Below are 14,113 nucleotides of genomic sequence, written 5' to 3'. Positions count from 1 at the left end.
ATTTCACTGGTATAAAAAGTATATAATTTTAAACAAACAAAACAAATGAATCATGTATATGATGTAACATAAAAATATTTGTAGCGTTCAATTAAACATTATATAATATATGTCAAATAATTTATAATTATAATGTTTCAGATTTTATATTATCCCATGATATATTGATATACTTTTCATTTCATGTAATGGATAAGTTAAAATGTATAAATTATACAGATTTTTAAGGTAGGAACATTAAATATTTAGATAAATAACCAGATATGAAGGTATAATTGTGCATTTTTAACATCAAATAGCAAAATATTGATTTATTCGCTAAATAAGTTTGACATTTTTGTCCCTTTTGATTTGTTTAAATAAATTGAGTTTTAACAATGATTCATGTAGATATCTATTCGTTTTAAAAGTGTAAAGGTTCAAGTAATAAATTTTATATATTTCACATAAAAATATTTTTAATAGCGGCTTTCTTTTCTCTACAGTGCTATTTTAATTACATTATTTTTGTTTATCTACATACCTCAAACTATTCTTTACTGCTTTTAAGTTTTAGACTAGGTTCCAACTTTTCTTTGGCAGTTCGATACATGTATCCACAATAAACTAGCACGGCTATTATGATAGATATAACAAAGAACGAAGGTAGTGCGTTCTGCGTTACTTGTTCTTTCTCAAAAATTTCTTGGTCAGCTTTCCTTTTTAAGTTCTTCTTAAACACGTATGAATAATGTTCTTCCAACCATGCATCAAAATCATAAATATTTTTCATTGATTGATCATACTTAACTGTATTTTTTGGGTGACGTCTTTTCATTTGTTCCTGACTATGTTTATGCAAATCATGATGTTTAATTTTAAGAGTTCTATCATACTGCATACGTGTCTGATACTTGCTAAGTACATCATATGCATTTGAAATTTCTTGAAACATTACTTTTGCAGATTCACTTTTATTTCTGTCAGGATGATATTTTAATGTTAGGGCATAATATGCTGATTTTATTTCATTATACGTAGCATTCTGGGCTACTCCTAGGGTCTCGTAAAGAGTTTTATTTTTTGTGGCTAAATTTATTTTCATACATAACAACGTGAAATGTTGTAATGATTTGATTAAAATTGTTTTATTTGTATTTATAGCAAACATACTGTAAGCATTTGCTCCTAAATAATTACTTTCATATACTGCTAGTCATAATTATTTTATAAGCCTTTATATATTTTCTCTCATTTTATCACAAAATATTTCATGTTTTCCTGAACAGTAAAATTGTACAACCTATATGATAAGAAAATATAAAAGCATTAAAGTGTATCATCCAATATTTGATAAGCAATAGTCAAATGACGATTCCTGAACTGATCCGTAACAATTTTCTCCTTTATTTTTTCATTTCAACATTGTTAATGAGTTATAAATAAGAAACATTGATCAATCAATCTATCAATGCCATGAATTGCTTAAAATCATTTCAGAAAACATTCATTAAACATTGCCTGCTAAGTTTAAAAATGTTGTACTGCGATGAGCAAAACTAAATGCACTCTGTACATTTTTTTAAATGTATTAATATTTTAAAATTATTCCATTGAAATATAAATAAGTAGGCATTAAAATTAATAGTACAAATTAATTTAAGTGTCTTGAGTCTTTGATAGCTCCATGAATTAGAACCATGGCTTACACTCGGAAACCACAAACAGTATAAATTAATTTATATATGCCTGAAAATTGTACAAAACGTGCTTATCTTTGCTCATCATCTGTACATTAAAAAACATTACCAACACTATAAATTGATATGTATCTCTAACCAATGTAATGGTTATTTACATATAAGTAGTGATGACAATTATAAGTACATTTCTATAGTATACATTACACGTAAATGATTCACAAAATGAATGTTAATATTCATTTTGTTGATATTTCTCAGAATCACAATCGATGTATCATTGCCTATATCTGATTTTTATAAAACAAATGTCAGTAAATTTTTAATAGCCCAATTATGAGGTTATACGATCTTTACATTCATTCCAATGTGAACCTCTGTTCAAGGAACAAAACAAATGATGAATGGGTGCGTTTGCATGTGTGCGTTTACTCAGAATAACAACTCGGAGTATATTTTCTACTCTTTAGATCTGTTCAATATTATTTTTCTTTCGTATTAAGAACAGTTTTCAACATACGTATTTTTAGAGTAGTTCATGTAAACTCTTTAGAACGAACCGTAGGTTGATGAATATATAGATGAAATTACCTGTTTTCAGATTTATTTTGATTGTGTCAACTGTGATTAAATAATGTCCGTGCGAAGCAAGTAAACTTACTAACCTACGTTAAAACGTATTGAAAACACAATTTATGTGTATGCGTTTTTTTTATAATTAATTCAGCTAACACAAATGTGTTTTATTGAATGAAATCAATAGCTCTAAAAACTATCAACAATGCCGGAACGAACTGAAATTGGTAAATGGATAAATTTATGTTATAGATTATCATGTCATATTCGAACGGTTATTAAAATGTATCAAGCTGAGTATAGATACAGTCAATTTTAAAGATATTTTATGAGAAATTTAACATTTAGGTGTTATTCCCGACAATTTGAGACACGAGGAAACTATTGTTCAAATAGCCGAAGCTCTTGATAATTTAAATTCTGCTGTTAATTACATATTCACTTCTATTGATAAAAGGCTCTCTGAAAATGGTCAAAGGTAGTCTCGTTTTCTTATTACTAAATATCTTTATCTTCTTGTATTTAATATTTATTTATCTAAAAATTTATTAGTTCTTTAGAGTATGATATTAAGGTCATTAAGGTATTTTTCGGGTTTATAGGTTGTCAAATGTTAAGAATAGAGCTACAAAACTCCAGGATCGCTTGAAATATTTGCAAACCAACTTGAACTTGAAAGCAGTAAAAATGTATTCTGCTGCGAGGTATCCTGCTAAGCATACCTACAAGGAATATCAGATGGCTATACCACTGCAGTATAATAATGATAATAAGATACCAAAAATTTACAAGTGTTCTGTATCGATAAAAGATATACCTGAAACATACTTATCCTCTAACTGTAAGACGGAGGATGGTCAGTATGTAACGAATAATAATTTACAAGAAAAATTACAATTTTATCATGTTCGGTCTAAATTTAATAAAGAAGTTTATGCAGACAATAATGAGCTGCCATTTCCACTTCATTTGTCTTCAATTAATGCAGTGTTATTCAATAGTATGGATAATCCATATAAGATATCTATGAAGCAAGCTTCTGAAAAATCAAGCGACAAAGAACAAATAGAAGATGCGCCAGATTCAATAATACAACCATGGTTATCATCAGAAATGGATTTGTCTAGTAGTTATCTTTACACTCCAATTTTAGGGGAGGTAAAACATTTTAAAATATTGTTAAAAAGCAAAAAACACGATGAAAGATATGTTATAATGTATAAAATATTTGGTTACACAGGTGCCACAGATAAACGTACCTCCAACGCTCCCCGATCTACCTGGAATCGTGGACGATGAAAAATTCGTTTTAGATTTCAATTCTCAAAGTCCTATTGCACCTTCCTCTGTAGTAACGACACCAACCGTTCGACTTGATCTACCAACACCAGTATCAACTGTAGACGAGAAAGATTCTAGTGCAAAGCTCGACCAAACTATCCCAAACCTACCTGGTTTTATCGATAACGACTTTACGAAAAATTCTATTCCTGAATTAACTCCTCCGCCTCCTCCACCACCACCACCGCCACCACCACTGCAAGGCTTGTCTGATACGTCGACTTTGGTTTCTTCAAGTTCTGGGACCGATAATCGTTCATCGTTACCTCCTTCGGTACCACCACCGCCACCGCCGCCTCTACCTCCACCTGCACCACCAACAGCTCCACCCGAGGCCACTGTTGCTGGGTCTCAGACGAAAGATTCGGAAAAGAAGAAACCCACCGAGGATCTGAACAAAATGGCTAAGGTGGACGATCGCTCGAATTTAATGGCTGCGATCCGTAATGCTGGTGGCATAGGAAGAGCAAAGCTGAGACATACAGTGCCAAAAGAAGAAGGTGGGAACCGTTGGTCTTCTGCATCTGTCGGAGGAGACTTAATGGCTGATCTGCACGCAAAATTGGCACTCAGACGAAAAGGAATCGCTGGGTCTGGAGGTAGCGCTTTGGAAAGGATGTCTAGTTTGATTCCTCCTCCTCCTAAACCTAGCGACGCCACTGCATCGGATAGAAACTCGGCTACCAGCGAGTATGATTCTCAGCCAGACACCGATGACTGGGACGAGTAATACTACTTAATGTTGTTTTCATTTTGTTGTTGTTTTTATTAAATTTTTTACCATAGAGCAAAGACGTACTTGATACAAATACGCGTAAAACCAACGACTGTGTTCTTTGATGTAAAGGTGCATGAAAGAGACTGGAGAGGGAAGCGAGCGCATTACGGATCACAATGTTGCCAAGAACTAACTAACTTCTTACAGTAATCTTAGTGAAAAAGCCTGCAACTTTCTTACCATCTCATTTACCAAAACCAATTGTCAGCTACACTAAGAAGAACAAGTTATTTCTCTAAAAATGCATAAAGCGGGCGCTGTGCAAGGTAGCGGCGGCACTAATCCTGGATAAATACGATTGTTCCTTAGAGGCATTAACCAATCGCAGCTCTGTTCTTCTTATCGGTAGATAGTTGCGACACGCCTTTAAATGCACCCCATTCTCTGCCGCGGTGAATTTGTTAAACATTCAAATATCAGTGACATATGTAATACATCTAACAATCCTTCTCTTAATGTTAAAAGAAAAGAGCGTCAATGATTATTATCACCTTTAGCTGCACTCAAATGCTATACAAAGAGATTGAAAGTAAATCGCGACAGATTCTAGCATTTTTCTAAACTGGAGTCGTTGTCATTGTCAACGTCTTTCGAAACTATCATTGTAATGGCAGCGTGTTTGCGTGGTTATCGGTTTTGATTTAACACTTGACCCCAGATTACTGGGCCAAGCGTCCATATGTAGGTTTATAAATGTTAGTTAGATCGGGGGATTTGCAGTTTTTGTCCGGTCGTTGGTGTTTTTTCCGTATCTAGTTACCATTATTTTGTTAAATAGTGCTACTCACATTTTAAGCTCTCTGTTTTAAAGTGTCATTTCATTTCGCAAGCAATCCAATCTCCAATGCATTTCTGCATTTTTCTAACGCAAACAAAGTTTGTCAAATATATGATGCGTATCGCATAGGGAAATCGGTGGAAAGTTATGAAATGATCGTGTAACATTTATCGTTTGCTTAATTGTGTATTAAGTTTGTTCCACTATATCGAAGATATTAAATGTATGAAACTTTCCAAACGATAAATCGAAAGTTACCAGGGTTGTTAGGGTAGTGCAAACGAATTTGTGCGGTGTATTTTGAGCAGTGGATCTGTTGTAATTTATGTAAAAAGTTAATGAAGAAGAAGAAGAAGAATAATTAATTATCGAATTACACAGAGAAGAATAGTTACTCAATGATGTAGATATTATAAACAGGAAACAGTTCCCGGTTTTTATTTTAAGTACCAGTCATGAATTAAACGAAAACGTTTCGAGTGACATGATTACGATCGAAATAAAACAAAAAGTGCGAAATGATTTTTGCTGTATTCACTCTACGATGATCAAAGTATGACGCAGATGATGCATCATTTCGCAGATGTCAGTAGATTTCGAGTAAGGTGAGTTAAATGAAGTACAGAGAATTATCGATAGCGATTGGATGGTGTTGCAACTCGAGCAACAAGTAGGATCAAAGTTTAAAATACACGACGTTATAAAATGTAACTCGCGTGACATAATACACGTATCAACGTGTTTTTAGCCCATATCGATTAATATAAAAATTGATGGTACACGCTTTTTACACGTGACGAACAAAAATGTTAGCAGTAGTAGTAGTAGAAGTAGTAGTAAACACTTCAATATTTGATGTTCCGACGTATCTTTTCTTACTTAATTGCAGCTCCTTTTAAATCATTTTGTAACACTAATTCATTTATAGTTTCGAATAAAATTGGTTTCAGTCATAAATTAAACAAAAATTGTAAACACTTTAGAGCTCGATGTTTCGTTCAATGAAATCAAAAGATGTAGTGTAGCTTTTCAATTTTCAATTTTTACTATATCCCTTAACGCGTTAAACAAGAATGAATAAGTAATTCGTTTTATAATTAATGCTTTATATTTTATACGAATTTTATTTGTAATTATTTACAACCAGTTTATCATTATTGCTGACAGCGTGTTTGAAATGTTGAGCTATATCATGGGTGGTAGTACCATAAAATTGGCTAGTACTACGGAATTGCCCAATGCCCGGGCAAATAATTCAAACCTTGACGAGGAATTACCGATTGATATGCGCTTCAACGAGGGCCATGTTGTCAGTATTATAATTTACAGTGTACTGATGATAATATCCGCTATTGGAAACACTACGGTATTAGTGTTAATTACGCGTCGCAAGCGTGTATCCAAATCGAGGATACACACAATGTTGATGCACCTTGCGATCGCTGATTTACTTGTGAGTATCATCTATCATAGGCTTCACTTGTTTTCTCTATTTATATATTTATGCTTTATTTCGACGAATTTTTAATATAAAACGCGATCAAATTTTATAATGTAATAGCAGTCGTTTAATTACGGTAATCTGTGATAAAGTCGGGAACTTGTTTGCAAGAACTAATAAAAAATGCATACGATCCAGACGAAAACGAAAGCAAGATAAGATTTAATTTACTTTTACGTAAATAGACTTTAACGTCGCGCGAATTATAAAGATCAACTAAACGATCTAAAGAAGGTAAAAAAAAAAAAAACTTTCAGGTCACTTTCTTAATGATGCCACTTGAGATCGTTTGGGCGATTACAGTCTCTTGGACAGCAGGCGACACGATGTGTCGAATAATGGCTTTTTTTAGAGTGTTTGGTCTGTACTTATCATCTTTCATTTTGGTATGCATAAGCATGGACAGGTCGGTATAATTTTTTCAACGATTTCTCTTTTCCTTTCTCCCTTAAGCTCCGAAAAATTAGTGATAAAGAGTTATCGTAGTATCGAGTATTTCGAATCGAATGGATTATGTTTTTGTAGATATTATGCGGTAATAAGACCCCTCCAATTATGGGATGTTGATAAAAGAGGAAAAGTCATGCTCTCCCTTGCTTGGCTGGGATCCGTCGTGTGTTCGATGCCACAGGTAGCTTCAATTCGTTTAGTTTAGATTAATTATACATATTAATTATTATCGAATCTATATACTTGAATCTAATTTTCATTGCTTCTTTTTAGACGGTAGTGTTTCATCTGGAAACTCATCCAAATTACACGTGGTATTCGCAGTGTGTTACATTTAATACTTTCCCCACGTACACTCACGAGATAAGTTATTCCCTTTTTGGAATGATCATGATGTATCTGTTCCCTCTTGTCGTGATAATATACACCTACGCGAGTATTTTGCAGGAAATATGCAAAAGATCGAAAAAAAGAGACGATGGTAAGCAAACATCAAAGTTTGAAACGAATTCGATGTCTTGTCTCTCAATCTTTTAATAATTATATTGATTGCTATGATACCGATTAATTTTAGACAAAATTCGTCGCTCTTCGATGGGATTTCTTACACGCGCAAAAATACGGACTTTAAAGATGACTGTGATCATTGTCGCTGTGTTCTTCATTTGCTGGACACCATATTACGTTATGAGCCTTTGGTAAATATCATCGTTCGTTAATACTTGCGCTATTTATAAAACCATCCTAAATGTACAGGTATTGGATCGATCGACATTCTGCGTATAAAGTTGATCAACGAATCCAGAAAGGTCTCTTCCTATTCGCATGCACTAATTCGTGTATGAATCCTATTGTTTACGGTGCATTTAATATTCGGGATCGCAATAAGGTAAAAACCTCTTATTCAGCGCGTAGAAAATTATTTAAATAAGCATGTAAATATAAATTAAATGCCGTTTCAGACATCCGTGAGACCAACCACTATAGAAACTCGAGTCACTCCGTTGTCATTATCTCTAAAACTCCTTGATTGATACTCATTTATATATAGGAGATACTGATTATAGTCGTATGCTAAATCTAGTCGTTAATATTAGAAATGACCGTGATTAATGAATTATTTTTAGAATTACTGTGTTTTCCGGAAGCGTATTTGAAAAAAAAACCATATTTAAATACTAATAACTTTCTCGTATAAAAAAAGAATAGAGAGGAAGACTGTTCGAATAGCTTGTGTGAAAAACATATTGAATAATCCGCTAAAGAATGGAAAGCAATTTATTAAAATATAGTGAATTTAAATGATAGTATTAAATTATTAAATTTAAGCGGTGCTACTATTTATTTGTTTGCTTTCATAATACTTATATTAAATCATTTACTTCTAATAGAAAATATAAATAAAGTAAGTATCGATTTATTTAAATAATTAATATGCTAATAGAATTACAATTATAGAAAGCTGGTGATTATTAAAAATTATTATATTCGCTTTATTTTATCAATACATTATTTTTAATAGACATTTGTGTTGTGTTTACATTATGCTATAAGTAACTTCTTGCCTGAAAGTGTATTTTAAAAAATTAAAAACCGTTACAAAACTACGGCAGTAACATGCTGTTTTTAAGAAGGATCAGTCGAAAATGGAAGCACAGATTCTCATATAATATTGGTAATATGAGTGGAATACACTTCAAAATGATCGAAACGTGTACATACGAACATCGAATAACTGTCTCAAGCCTCGTATCTACCGATCATGCAAGTGATTCATGATTGTTTGCGAGTCTTTCTAAGCGACTATGGAAGATATGTAACGTACATAAATAAAGAACGCTCATTACACATTTGAAGAGGCGGATGAAAAAATTGATGTGGGTTAAATTTTAGAACTTCCAACAGTGCACAGTGCATTTAGTTAGCTCTATATTTTTTTATATAAGCAGACATGGCTGGCTTTCTGGTGAAAAAGTAAATTTGTCTTTGAGAAGCTTAGCTAATCGGTAGATACTCGGCTTAACGTAGAAATCTTTTTTTTATTTTGAGCAGATATAATAACTTTAAAATTGTTATTCTATCGTTTAAAAACTAGTTAAAGAAATAAGGTAGATCGCGGGGCGAAGAATAAGAATTCGGTAATGGAAATAATGGGAATTCAGATGAAAGAACCTTAAATACTGTTTGAATTTCAATAAATTATGTTGCTGCATTGAATTAAAACAGTATTGTATAAAAGTTTGTTCGTATTTCATTCAAAATTATAAGTTTTTTAAATTATAAATATCACTTAGATACTTTATATAAATACAACTTCAAACAATTTCAATGTAATGGTCGCAAGTTATTTCAAGTAAGATTCTGCAAGATTATTTCCTTTTTTATAGTTTACTATTTTATCTCTCTTACTTTATAAATTAATTCGGAGGGTTATAGTTGTATGTTGTATTCGTAGGTTCAAGTTTGCAGAAACATTCGAATTGTTTATGACAAAGGGTGATGTAGGCAGACAATCGTGTATCTTAATTAAAATTTGTTACGTAAGAGAAAAAAAAATAGTTAATGCATAGGTAAAGTTTTGTTGAAGTCTTTGATTCGGCATAAAACGCCATATATGCAAATAGCAATAGTACTTACGTTTCTTCACCACCGCGGACGAGTTTGATGGAACGACCATTGCTGATACGTATTGTTGATGTCGCATGGCATTAACGATAATTGTTGAGTTTGAGGATGAAGTGCCATACATTTTTTGTGCACTCTGTGCAGAAGCGTCCTCGATTTCTACGTGAGTAATCAAATGTTTAGTCAAATAATGAATTTAATAACGAGACGATATACTTATCGATATTCACCTCATCGTACTGCCATGGCCCATCTACGGTTCCCAAACGACAAAATACGAATTTTATTCCTTGGTTGTCGGCTGATATGCATCGTTCTCCAACACCTAATTGACCTTTCGCATTTAATCTAATTAACTGCAAAACACAATTGTATCAGCAGAGATTTATAAATAAATCAGCAAGGAGTATGGCTTGGCGGTCATACAATATTACCTGATTATTACCAAATCCATGACAATCGGTAGTAGCCATTAAACTAGGAGGGGAATTACTCATTGTGTCCAAACATGTCCCTGTTGCTACATTTCGTAGCTAAAATTAGAAAAGAAAGTAAAAAATATAAAAAATACATGATATCTATGTTGCATACGATTTATATATAATCAATAGTGTTATCTCAATTATCGACTAAAATGATCAACACTTTTGCAAATTTAAAATGCAAGATAGACCAATTAAATTGAAGTACGGCTATTGCGTAACACTCTACAAAACGTGTGGTGGTTAATCAAGCGTTAACGTAAGCACAGTAATATAAATATGTTCTTAGGTGTTATGCATTTAGATGAAACGTCATTAAAGGTGACAGGGAAATGAAAGGAAATTAATTGGATGGCATAACAGTAGTATTCAGTAATACTGGCGATACCTCTCCCCAATGTATGTTAGGCGGTAATTCAGGAAATTTGTCGAAAACATCATAAGCCACGTTTTCCATATACCACTGAAAACTTTTACATCGTTTCCGTTTTTTAAACTGTAACTGTTCCCATATATCGCCGTGATCAAGCAGCTGCGCTAATGGCTCTCTTGTATAAAAGAATTCTTTATACTTGTCATCGAACCAAGTTTCAATAACCCTCTTGTAATTCTAAAAAAAATGCACAAATTCTCGATCATTGAGCAGATCATTACATAAAAAAGATACTTCTGTGAGGAAAAAATAATTTACTTACAATAGTTATCAGTGGCCCTTTCTTCTTTTGCGCCAATTTGCCAAACGTGTAAGGCATAAACCCTCTGTATACGTGACCAACGTGCGAACATGGCACCCAAAGGATGCTACCTCCACATTGCCATATCTTGAACGATAACTCAAAGTTTTCTCCACCCCAAACAAGTAATCCTTCGTCGTAGCCACCCAATGACAAAAAGTATTCACGATTTATCGCGAACAAACCACCGGCATGAGTAGGAGACCTAAATTGATTTATTCCTAATACATGAATGTCAAATAATTTCGTTCCAGCTGTTTAAGTATGTTTTCTTTAACATAAATTACTTGTACGGCATGCTGTTGTAAGGTCGCGTCTTTTTCTCCCGCGCAGGTAGCTCGTTTTCTTTGTAGAGCATTCCCCATTCAAAAATGCCTCGATACAAATGTCCTTCCTGGTATACGGGTCGATATTCGAAAGTCTTATGGTCAATTCCATCGATAATGGGGACTGTCATTACAGTTCTAACAATGTGAAAAAGATGATAAAAGATTCATTTCTATGGAGAGATTGCCTCGTTACTTTATTTTATAAAAGTTGTACGTCTCTAAAGATTACCTATCAACGGCTATTGGAGCCAAAAGAGGTGGTAACCAGTTAACATTAACTTCACAATGCGCATCCAAAAATACAATAACTTCACCCTTAGCCTCACGTGCACCACGTGATCTCGTCCTTATTAAACCTTCTCTTTCGTAGTTTCTTATTAGTTTTACTTTACCTCCCCACTTTTCTATATAGGTTTCTAAATCTCCCTTCAAATTATCTGTAAGTATACATATCATCAATTTTTTAAAGTAATTATAAAACTATTCTCATGTAATTATTTATTTTAATTTACCCTTATCAGAGTAGTCATCTACGAGTAAAATTTCCTCCAAAAATTTTGGAGGAGTACGATTTATCACACTGTGGACAGTTCTCATTAATACTGACCACCCTTCATTGTGAAATACTATGATTACACTAGTTCGAGGAAGTTTCTCTGGATAATTCCAATGTTTGCATCTATAAATAGAACAAGTCAATTTTGTACAAAGTTAATGTATTCATAAAATTTCGTACGAGAAAGTGGTGTTCGATTGGATAGTAATAATACTATTAGCTTACTCGGACATTCTTGTATCAGGGATCGATCTATCCAATGAAATTTCATCGGAACACACCATATTCATACCATACTCTGATTCTGATTGTTGAATGTCATTTTGTTGATCATCCCTAAGAATATGTGGTTTACCAGCTTCCCCGGGTCCACTCCTAATTGGTACATGGTTTGGTTCAAAGTTACCAAGCTCTTTTACTAGAACTGGAACTTGCTGAATGGGAATGTGGAGATTACATTCATTTTATATTTTTCCTCTTTCATAGCACACACGTAATGTGCGCTACGTTATAATTCAAATGAATCTTATTTATTAGAACATTTCAATATTTTACTTACTTGTTTACTTTCCAAACGTTCCGCCAAATATTCTTTTATATTATTGATAGGCTTGTCCGTATAGAAATTGATGATAATATATAAGGTGCAAAGAATACATATACTATAGGCAATAATGCTAAAAAGACGGTTTCGTTTTAGTTTAACTATTCTCATTTTGCTTCAGATAATTATGTATCTGGAACAGAAAGCGATCGATACAATTCTTACAACTTATGATTGAATAGTTTACTCGTATACTACTTATCCATGTATAAAATATAAGAAAAAAGAAGCAAATGTACGCAAATGTGTACCAATATATAGAAATACAGACACAAAATGCTTGTAATAATTTAAAAATCAAAACATTAAATTATTGTTGCCTTAATGTTTACATGATTCGCGTATGGAATTCAAATACACGTACACAACACTTGTCGTATTACGGTAAAGAAATAAAATTCGGTAAAGAAACATTAAAATTGTTATTAATTACCTGGTAGTATAAAAATTCATGGAACATACAAAATGTGGCAACAGTCGTTAAATAAATTCCTCGCAACTATTGAAATGATATTAAAAATTATTCGTACGGAACAGAATCATTATTCAAAAAATTTGAAGCTGCGTTGCTTCACACAACAGCCAACGTGTCTCCTTCGCATACTATGTGCCTACGTGTATTTAGCTGCATCTATACGCATACATATCTGTGCAAGCCAAGCAGGCGTTTGACGTTCCTAGATTCCCTTTTAAAATTTGTTTTTTCAGATATCGAAAATTTATCGTTACTCGTCGATATCCTAGTTGAACAAAATATCACACGCCTCTTCATTTGTACGAATCGTGGATTGTATCTCATAAAATCTATTCATTCTCTGCGAACTGCATATACGATTTTTATTTAATAACACATATATACATAAGGATTCCTTTATTCTTGAATGGGAAGAATGCATGCTTTACGTTTTGCTGGTAAATGAGAGAATCGATACATGGGAAAGTTACATTAAATAAATAATTGGAGCACTGCGTGCGAATAAGTTGGATTATCATGGTAATTCAAGCGATTTGTAAGTGTATCGTCTACAGAAAATGCCTTTAAATGCCAAGGTAAAATTGAATGAACAAAAGACCTAGTTCTTACAGCTGGACATTAGATGGCGTTCAGAAGCGAAAAATATTTTTTCTGGTTGCTTACATAAACTCCATTTCGTTTTATCATACATGCATCACGCGCGTACATGTTCCGTACTATAAGTCTCTTGGGTTTTGTGTGAATTTTGTTTACTCGAGGATATATACATTCGATCGTCTCGGTCTCGTTCCTCTTTGGTTACAAAGTGTTTTGAAAAGTTGTACGACGCCGGACGCGCCTCGATAAACACCGATAATGCGTTAAATAATTCGTACAAAGTGTGTACATTGTATGCACGAAATTATATTTTCTTTCGTTGTTGCTTCTATAGTGAAATGTATAATAATTTATCACTGTTGAATAAACATCAAAGGATAGATGAAACCAAGTACCGTGAAGTTATTAAAACAATCAATTAATTATTGTCGTTGCAGATTAAACTAGAACGAAAATAATTCTCAGTTACAGTCATTCGAGATTATGATTAATTTTTCTATTCGATTTTGTATTTAAGTAACGAAGGGGGAAAGAAGGAAAGAGTATTTTTATGAAATTCGAATTTATTCTTGGAGATGTACACCAAACATGTAATTCTTAAAGTCTGT

The 14,113-nt window shown here is 33.0% G+C and overlaps 4 protein-coding genes across 4 annotated transcripts; 2 read left to right on the top strand and 2 right to left on the bottom strand.

Moving 5' to 3' along the window:
• Positions 1-223: 223 nt before the first annotated feature.
• On the bottom strand, positions 224-1,239 carry LOC143422683 (uncharacterized). The gene is made up of 3 exons (XM_076893486.1): positions 531-1,239; positions 484-487; positions 224-343 (listed from the first exon to the last, which is right to left on the bottom strand). The coding sequence occupies exons 1-3, from the start codon at positions 1,148-1,150 to the stop codon at positions 224-226; spliced, it is 744 nt and encodes a 247-aa protein (XP_076749601.1). The 5' UTR covers positions 1,151-1,239.
• Positions 1,240-2,414: 1,175 nt separating this feature from the next.
• On the top strand, positions 2,415-5,203 carry LOC143422853 (WASH complex subunit 1). The gene is made up of 4 exons (XM_076893811.1): positions 2,415-2,482; positions 2,604-2,733; positions 2,858-3,413; positions 3,496-5,203. Exons 1-4 carry the CDS (start codon positions 2,461-2,463, stop codon positions 4,324-4,326), a joined length of 1,539 nt encoding a protein of 512 aa, XP_076749926.1. The 5' UTR covers positions 2,415-2,460; the 3' UTR covers positions 4,327-5,203.
• Positions 5,204-5,624: 421 nt separating this feature from the next.
• Positions 5,625-8,282, top strand: Akhr (Adipokinetic hormone receptor). The gene is made up of 8 exons (XM_076893814.1): positions 5,625-5,757; positions 6,320-6,605; positions 6,911-7,059; positions 7,179-7,284; positions 7,377-7,584; positions 7,678-7,801; positions 7,860-7,992; positions 8,066-8,282. The coding sequence occupies exons 1-8, from the start codon at positions 5,708-5,710 to the stop codon at positions 8,135-8,137; spliced, it is 1,128 nt and encodes a 375-aa protein (XP_076749929.1). The 5' UTR covers positions 5,625-5,707; the 3' UTR covers positions 8,138-8,282.
• Positions 8,283-9,329: 1,047 nt separating this feature from the next.
• Pgant7 (N-acetylgalactosaminyltransferase 7) lies at positions 9,330-13,032 on the bottom strand. Its single transcript, XM_076893810.1, has 11 exons — positions 12,867-13,032; positions 12,389-12,566; positions 12,055-12,263; positions 11,786-11,952; positions 11,503-11,710; positions 11,232-11,408; positions 10,906-11,149; positions 10,599-10,820; positions 10,163-10,261; positions 9,959-10,084; positions 9,330-9,887 (listed from the first exon to the last, which is right to left on the bottom strand). Exons 2-11 carry the CDS (start codon positions 12,542-12,544, stop codon positions 9,747-9,749), a joined length of 1,749 nt encoding a protein of 582 aa, XP_076749925.1. The 5' UTR covers positions 12,545-12,566; positions 12,867-13,032; the 3' UTR covers positions 9,330-9,746.
• Positions 13,033-14,113: the final 1,081 nt, after the last annotated feature.

The sequence above is a fragment of the Xylocopa sonorina genome, chromosome 4 (genome assembly GCF_050948175.1).
Source record: "Xylocopa sonorina isolate GNS202 chromosome 4, iyXylSono1_principal, whole genome shotgun sequence".
NCBI classification, from domain to species: domain Eukaryota; kingdom Metazoa; phylum Arthropoda; class Insecta; order Hymenoptera; family Apidae; genus Xylocopa; species Xylocopa sonorina.
Note: the sequence above shows the minus strand (reverse complement) of the source record. Positions and strands in the feature narration are given on the sequence as shown.

What these genes read in the sequence shown, in the direction of transcription:
- LOC143422683 (XM_076893486.1), bottom strand. Translation starts at nt 1,150, where the DNA reads ATGTTTGCTATAAATACAAATAAAACAATTTTAATCAAATCATTACAA.
- LOC143422853 (XM_076893811.1), top strand. Translation starts at nt 2,461, where the DNA reads ATGCCGGAACGAACTGAAATTG. An exon ending in GCCGGAACGAACTGAAATTG is followed by an intron (nt 2,483 to 2,603) that starts GTAAATGGATAA and finishes TTTAACATTTAG; the next exon opens with GTGTTATTCCCGACAATTTG. An exon ending in CTCTCTGAAAATGGTCAAAG is followed by an intron (nt 2,734 to 2,857) that starts GTAGTCTCGTTT and finishes TCGGGTTTATAG; the next exon opens with GTTGTCAAATGTTAAGAATA.
- Akhr (XM_076893814.1), top strand. Translation starts at nt 5,708, where the DNA reads ATGACGCAGATGATGCATCATTTCGCAGATGTCAGTAGATTTCGAGTA. An exon ending in GTATGCATAAGCATGGACAG is followed by an intron (nt 7,060 to 7,178) that starts GTCGGTATAATT and finishes ATGTTTTTGTAG; the next exon opens with ATATTATGCGGTAATAAGAC. An exon ending in ATATTCGGGATCGCAATAAG is followed by an intron (nt 7,993 to 8,065) that starts GTAAAAACCTCT and finishes ATGCCGTTTCAG; the next exon opens with ACATCCGTGAGACCAACCAC.
- Pgant7 (XM_076893810.1), bottom strand. Translation starts at nt 12,544, where the DNA reads ATGAGAATAGTTAAACTAAAACGAAACCGTCTTTTTAGCATTATTGCC. An exon ending in TACAACAGCATGCCGTACAA is followed by an intron (nt 11,150 to 11,231) that starts GTAATTTATGTT and finishes AAATCAATTTAG; the next exon opens with GTCTCCTACTCATGCCGGTG. An exon ending in ATGGATTTGGTAATAATCAG is followed by an intron (nt 10,085 to 10,162) that starts GTAATATTGTAT and finishes TGTGTTTTGCAG; the next exon opens with TTAATTAGATTAAATGCGAA.